Source organism: Argiope bruennichi, chromosome X2 (assembly GCF_947563725.1).
Source record: "Argiope bruennichi chromosome X2, qqArgBrue1.1, whole genome shotgun sequence".
NCBI classification, from domain to species: Eukaryota; Metazoa; Arthropoda; class Arachnida; order Araneae; family Araneidae; genus Argiope; species Argiope bruennichi.
Window position 1 is genome coordinate 26,290,988 of NC_079163.1, and position 8,148 is coordinate 26,299,135.

Here is an 8,148-nt window from a genome sequence, read left to right on the forward strand (position 1 = left end):
AAATGCATCAGACACTAAGAAAATAAACAGAATCGTTTAAAATAATCGGTCGAAAATAGGTTAAAAAAACTACTTAAAAAAAACGATGTACTTAAAACTATTAACATATACAAAAAATATATAACTAACATAAATACAATTTAATTACAAAAGCATACAACTAACCCAAAAATAATTTAAATCAATTTCGCATTCGTTGATAATAGTTGTCAGCAATCAGAACACAATGCGCATGCGTGAATTTTCAACGCCAGTTACGGTAACGCAAATGAGCGAATTTTTCTACCCCAGTTGGGGTGACGCTATGCCGATTAGAAATTTTTAATTTCCTTTATTCTGTTTTATTTTAATTCAAAAGTACTTCAGAATGAATCTTAAAGATCGATTAATTAACAATGTTTAATTTTAAACTGAATGTTTGAAATAATCGGCCGAAAAATGTTAAGCCTAGCCTCATTAGCGTGGGGGGGGGGGGAAAACTGAAGCCTTACTGATTTGGCGGTGGGGAAAATGAAAAGATTTTTTTGGCACGAAAGTAAGTTTTTAATTAATAATTAAAATTCTAATTAAAAATTCAAAAAAAGGGACCCCAGGTGCACATACACACACACACATTGAGCTCTAAATAAGTATAGATGAGGACGTGAGCTGCTTGTTCCCTAAGTGTTATTCCAGTTGGAAGCAATGACAACACATGGAGTTTTTTTTTTCCCCTTCATGCTTTTTTTTCCCGTCATCGCATTGTACAACAGAACTTAGAAAGCATCTTGAATAAGATGAAATAAGACTGTTTCAACTAGTAAATCAAGCGACTAATATCCTTTCCAAGTTATCACCAACACAGAAGCAGCACATCAATACTTCCATGCTACATTCAACCAATGGTAAGGACATTGTTTGAACCCACGAGACTGATATGAAAGTTAGTGAACTAATTGCTGACGCTTAAAAAGGTTTCGAACTGACTAAGATAGGGTCTCTTAATTACTTGTGACTGCAATAAAGGCTACGGAAGAAATAAAGAAATAAAAGTGTGTGGAAGAGAGTATCCGCTACTTTTACGCACAAAAACTGCAGCGAGTAAAGCCGCATTATTACTGAAGTGATAAACATCATCGAAGAAGAAGAAAAAATAATATTATGCAAGTAAGTAAGAGCAGCTACGCTATTATTATGTATATCTAGCTAGAAATAATTTTAAAGATTACAGTATTACAGAATAAATTAATTCTTATTAAAATCTTGTCTAAATAATTTTTTTGCACTTAAAATATTTTTTTTATTTCTTAATTAATGACTGTTTTAAATTTTTAATTACGATAAATTGTGTTTTGTTGGGTTTAGTAAAGCTTCGTTTTGAAACAATATTACATACTTCCTCTACCAAAACAAAATGCATAATAAAATTTAATTAAAAATTAAATTAAAAATTAAAAAAAAAATAAATACTATAAAAGTTGAAATGTAAAAAAAAAAAAAAAAAAAAAAAAAAAAAAAAAACATTTTATTGGCTAGTTTTCCCTTAAAAATGTCATAGAAAAGGCCTTATTTATTGAAATCTTATCACCCCCCCCTTTCTTTCTTAAATATGTTTTCGCAACTAAAATAGTGCTATTTTTTTTTTAATTCCATAATAAAAAATACCTTTTTTAAGAAAACCATGGTCAGTGCGAGTTTACATGCAATAAGTTTACCTATAAATATAATAATTTACAACAGTTAATTATTTGTTATAAGTTTTTTAAAATGCTGCGATTTTTATATTATTTAATGGATTTACAAATTCAAGGGGGGGGGTCAGATAGAAAAGTTCCATCCTCAGAGATAGGGGGTATTTGGTTCACATTTCCTTAAGGTCAAAAGAGAATTTGATCTAAGTTTAAAAGCTAATGAATTATTCTTTCAATTTGCCATTTTTTATGGCAATGGATTGAATATAAAGATTTTAAAAAATGAGATAGTAAAATGAAGCTTTTTTTAAGCCTGCGGGTTCTATTTTTACGGTGAGAAAAGAATGTCTGATTGCAATGAAATTTCTCATGTTATAATCAATGGCGGACTGGATCTGAAAATATTGGTTGTCAAGAGGTAATACACACATACAAATATATACAGAAATAAATAAAATCGATAAATTAACATACTTTATTCTCAATTTTAAAAATTTGCTAGATATATTAATAATTACAGTATACAGATATTATATACATTTAAGGAAATAAGGAATATGAAATATAAATGCAATTTAATATTGAATTTTAAATTAATTTCTGATAGGTATATACTGTATTGATATTTCGGAACTTCATTGTTTTAAGAACATTTTTTTCATCCAAGCTTAAAATAATGTACAAATTCTCTACTAATTTCAATATTTTTAAAGAACACTTCTTTCTGTGTGTCGAAGATTAACAGCTCAAAAGTGCAGAAATATATTATAGGTAGTGATGCTTTAAGGAAAAGTCAAGTATTTTAGTTTTCTAGATGATTGTGCAAATCTGTCAAGTGTTTTTGCATCCAAATCATCTAATAATTCCCTTTCAATAGAATTATTAGATGATCATCAGCAATTAATTGGTATCATTGAAAAGATAATTTTTGAATTTCAAGATGACATAAAATTATTTTTTGTTTTTATTTTCGGCAATTTTAGATGAAAAATGCAAACATTTCATTTAATTTTTAATTAATTAAAATTCCAATTAAATTTTCAAAAATAACTCTAAAGTGCACATTGTCAGTTTCCAAGGCGTATCCGTGTAAAATTTGGTAGCTCTAAGTCCACCACTGAGTTTTCCATCCTTTTCTGAACCACCATGCTTTCAAAAAAAAATAATAAAAAAATCAGCGCTTCTTCTCCTATAATAGTTAATCATACGCCAAGTATTAAAATATTGTTGTTTCTGAACACGCTCCTGCTCCCTATGGAAGGTTGCCTTGTCCAAGGAAGAGCAATACTGCCTCCGTAGGGAACTTATGATCTAATGGAATGCCCTATAAAATGACAACACACACATACACATTCATCTTTATTAGTAGTAGAAATAATGTTAACTTTAGCTAAATAAGTTATACAATTGTAATTTAAATTCGTTTTATATAGAGCAAAAAGAAAAATAAGCGGCATTGAATATCATGACTTTTTTTTTTAATTGCAGCCATTCACCCGCGTTACCACAGAATTATGCCGTATAAACAAGTATATATCTTGGGTTCTTATGTATAAGTGGTTTTATTTGTGATGTCTTATTGTAAGAGGACCATCAGGCAAGCTGCCACTGGGTACATTCGGCTATTACTCTTATTTAAATACATGTCGCTCCAAAAGAAAGACATAAAAATTATATTATAAAACTTAAAAATCATTACGAAATAAATGGGCTGAATTTAAAACTCAATAGGTATTTACAGAGAATATTTTCTAAAAGTCTTTTTTAAAAAACACTGTAAATAGCAATGGATAATCCTTGAATGAAATCTCATAAGACAAAGATAACAAATGAAATAAAAGACTTCAACAGGATTGAAGGTGGAATAAAGAAAAAGTTGACCGAAGTGTTTTTAAAGACACTTCTTTTTTAGTATAAACCCTGTTAAATCGCAAACTTAATTTAGGTTTTGAGAAAATTAAAAATTTCCTTTCTATAAAATATGTGCAAAATGGACTAAATTTTTGTTTTTAATACAGTGCGATTTATCAATTCGAGATGTAAATCAAGATGAAATCGAATATGCTTACAAAAAGGGAAATTATATTGGATGGACGGAAGTCTCGGCAAAAGAAGGTCTGATGGTGGACGACTGTATGAAGTAAGTTGACATCTGTTATAATTTTATAGTTAAAATCACAAATTTTAAAAAGGCAGAAAAAAATTGTTGAAATACAGAAGTCATTCCATTAACTAGCCAATATGCGAAAAGAAAAAAAGAAGGAAAAGGAAAAAATAACGATTTAATTATTTGCACAGTTGGAAACTATATAATATTTCTTCACAAAGCTTAAACTATTGAAGTCCCTTCCCCCCGTTAACTTACTTTTATGCAATTTATCAGCAATATTCTAACTTTACTTGAAATAAAATGAGAAGGTAACTGGAAAATTTTTACAATAACAAAATAGGCTAGTTATAATTTTGGAATACCTTACGACATTTATCATATGATATACCTGATCATATCATTCTAATGAACATTATTTAAATTGAAGCCATGAAATGAAACTCATGCGGTATTTCAATTTCATTTGAATTTTCTTGGAACCAAAATAATTTTCCTTTCACAAATTTATCATACTACACATTCGAAATCTGAGTTACCTAATAAAACAACTTTCATCCAAGTTATTGGATCGTTTAGCTTATGGCTGACTTGGTACAACGAATTCGTTGAAGAAATATGTTAGTACTTTCAGGAACTAAATCAAATATTCAAAAATTTTCACCAAACATTCCAATTAACTTATTTATCTGCTGAACTTCATAAAAAGTTTTAAGATGTTCAGAAGATTTAAGTTCCAAAAGAAAGTTTTAAGATGTCCAGAATTTTTGTTAAGACGACTATGTTTATTTTACAAAATAAATTACTAAACTTAAAATGCAATAATATATCTTTGAAGAAATTTTCAATCGCACTAAATGCATTAAGATCCTTTATACTAGTCTTTCAATGACTTTTAAACAACCAAAAGAAATATGCTATGATATGAACGATCAAATTCATCCCAATACCATTTTGGAACGCGCAGTGCGAAACTGAACCACCTGTGAACCACAAAAGGGCATACCGCCGCGCCCGAAGGCATTCGGATAAATTTAAATGACCGAAACACCGTGACAGCATTGGTGGGAACTATGGTTGAGTCCTAAGGTCTCCATCGGCAACGGTATAGCCCCTCCCGTAGGAGGCACGTCACGTTATATGTAGGAAAGTACCAACTCCACACCATTTCCATACCCACCAGGGCGGCGAGAACCAACCAATAAGCCGGAAGATTCTCATTCCCATTTTTAGGTGCCACCCGGGGGGGGGAATTGTATCACCTGTGAATATCATATCACGGGAAGCAAACGGATTTTTTTTTTTTTTATAACAGGAAATACCATTATTTACAGAAATGCAACTCATAAGACACTGCTCTTTTGGTATGTTTAAAGAGGCTTGCGAAACAAAGAACAAGCGCGTAGCCTAAGACACGGAAAACTAATATTACTTTGAAACGCTTGGATAAAAGGATTTACTACCTAAACATTTTAAATAAATAATATTTAGAATTTCTTTTTTAAAAGATTAATATGCAAATAACTGCATGATTGTTTATAGATTCCTAGTAGATGCTATGCTTAGTCGAGAAGTTGGAAAAATTTCAGTTGTGGAAGATCTAGCAACGGGTGAAGATCGCGATAAAGTTGATATTTCCAAAGGACCTAAGAAGAAAAAAGGATGTTGTAAATAATACTTATGTAAAAAACTATATCTTATTTATCATAATGTAAAAGTTCACAACTAATGCAAAAATGCATTTTATAATAAATATCGTCATTTTTGTCTTCGTTTCTGATACATTATAAATATAGAACATACGAAACATAAACATGCACTAGACAAATATTTGCGTTTCTTTTTTATTCATGGTCATAAAATAATTAGGAATTTTTGAAATTCATTTAATTTTTTAATACAGCTATCCCTAAAAATAAGGTTGAATCTTTAAAGAAAGTTTCTGCACTTTAAAATATTGCAGAAATAAAAAATGCCCTATAATAAAATGCAAAAATTAATTCGAAAATTCCTTCAGTTTTTGAATATCATCGGAATAAACATTTTACAAATTAATCCATAAAATAAACTAATATTTGGGTGGAGGTCGATTTACGATTTAAAAGCATTCAAAACTTCAAAAATCTGTTTTAATTCAAAAATCAGAACCAGGGTATGATACTGAGAACACTTGATCCAATTTTCAATTCCAAGTTAACATTAGTGCGTTTAACAAAGAGGTCAAAATGAAAAATACTTCTAACAACGAATTAATTCTCTTGTATTACAATATTCAATAACAAATAGTGGGAAACTGTTATTTAGCGTGAGGAAGGGAAAGAGTTAACATTCCAATGAATTTTCAAAATTTCAGCAAAAATTTCGTTATAAAGGTTAAAAAAAACTGCAGTATTTTATGGAAAGTAAAAGAGTAGAAAACTTAAAAAAGAAATATATTGTAGCAAATATGAAACATGTTGATGAAGCAATTCTTAATAATTAAATTGTTACTTTTTTTTAACTTATAACAAATCAGAAAAATGTTTCTGAAACATTTCAACAGAAATTTAATTGGAATTTAATTGAATTAAAGAATATGGAAAGATGGTAATTTCTATCTATCCCTACAAGAAAATGAATATTCTTAAGAACATAAAAATATAGGTAGGATAAGTACTTTAAAAATGATTCTTAAGAGTTAGTTAATACTCGGTTAATCCCACTCACTGAACACAAGGATTTAATTACAAGCAAACCAGAATATTGTCAAAGGCGTATACATAAGGATATTGCGCATTTCCTAAATGGAATCTTCAAAACCTCTAGATAGAATTATATATATATATATATATATATATATATATATATATATATATATATATATATATATATATATATATATATAATCATTATATTTTAACACCTCTAGATGGAACTATATTACTATATACAGAGTGTCACCGAATTCGACCGACAAATTCAGAGGGGTGATAGTAGGCATCAAGAGGATAAAGAATTACCATGCAACATGGGATCCCAACTACGTTTAGTAGGTGAAAATCGCAAAAATATAGAGAGTCGGATATATATATATAGTCAGTCAACAAACATGTGCTGGTGCTCCATCAGGCATTAACCAAATGTACTGGCGTACAATTGTCGGTGTTCCCTGCAGTAAATCCGGAGGAACGTGCTGGAAGAAAAGAAGATATTTTGTGCCGCTGAGGCATTCGAGCAGAAGATGCAGTCCAAATAAATGACTCTGCCCAGATGTTAATATCAAACTTGTGTTGTACGTTCGACGAGATAGTGATGTGGGGATTTTCGAATGATCAAATATTCGCATTTTCCGTGTTGAAGACACCTTCTCTCGTAAAGCAAGGTTCATCTAAGAATAAAACTCTAGCAAAAAAATGTGCATCTTTCTGTGTGACATCAAGAATCCAGCGTGCGAACTCCACCTGATTTGTGATTTTCATTGAAAAACGTTTCCTGCGACTCTATATTTTCTGAAAATACTACTTAATGCTATTATCTTCTGCTTAATGCCTCAATTATTCTTGCTCTGAATTTATCTTTCGAATTTGACAACGCTCTCTGCGAACATCGGTACTGATACTGCAGCCATGTTTTCTGGTTCTCATTTTAGTTTTTCTTGAATATCTTTAAAACTCCCCAGTTCTCACACTACATGCTTATATCAAATTATAGAATACAAAATTCCTTAAATTTTCAATCTTTTATTTTTCTTTATGTTTTAATATTTTGCAAATATGGGTTCTTAACTACTTTTTCGTTATCATTAATTTACGACCCCCTAGATCATCAAATTCACAAGTTACCAGCATGAAAAAAAAAAATTTCACTTAAAATAAAATTGATAGTTGAAACACCATTTGTTATTTTTTTATTAATTTTTAACAGTTCCCAACAGTTCTCCGATTTTCTATATTTTTTCGATTTTCACCTACTAAACTTCGTGTGGGACCCCTGTTGTATGGTAATTCTTTATCCTCTTGATGCCTTCTATCACCCCTCTGAATTTGTCGGTCGAATTCGGCAAACACCCTGTATATATATATAAAAGTATTAAAAGTTAATAGGAAAATCAAATTAAACCAAATAAAAAAAGAATCCGGTATGAATTCTTTTTCAAGGGTCACCCTCAGGGTTCGTTTCGTTTTCAAAATATTTCTTACTTTAGATTGGTTACTTTTATATATATCATTTTATTTTAGAGAAATTTTTATTTTAAAGAAAGAATAAAAATAATTTTTTATATATAAAAAAACACACTATTATCTTCCCTTCAAACACATTAATTTAAAAAAGCATTTTATCTCTTTTCTACAAATCGATTTTGATGCTTCCATTTTGTAAATAATATAGAAT

The 8,148-nt window shown here is 29.7% G+C and overlaps 1 protein-coding gene across 1 annotated transcript in view; it reads left to right on the top strand.

The window, feature by feature from the left end:
• Positions 1–5,546, top strand: part of LOC129960863 (ras-related protein Rab-7L1-like) — a 46,894-nt gene extending 41,348 nt beyond the window's left edge. Inside the window, exons 5-6 of the mRNA XM_056074568.1 lie at positions 3,689–3,810; positions 5,320–5,546. Coding sequence (XP_055930543.1) covers positions 3,689–3,810; positions 5,320–5,452 — 255 coding nt within the window. The 3' untranslated portion in view covers positions 5,453–5,546. The remainder of the gene's footprint in view (positions 1–3,688; positions 3,811–5,319) is intronic.
• The last annotated feature ends 2,602 nt before the right edge of the window (positions 5,547–8,148 follow it).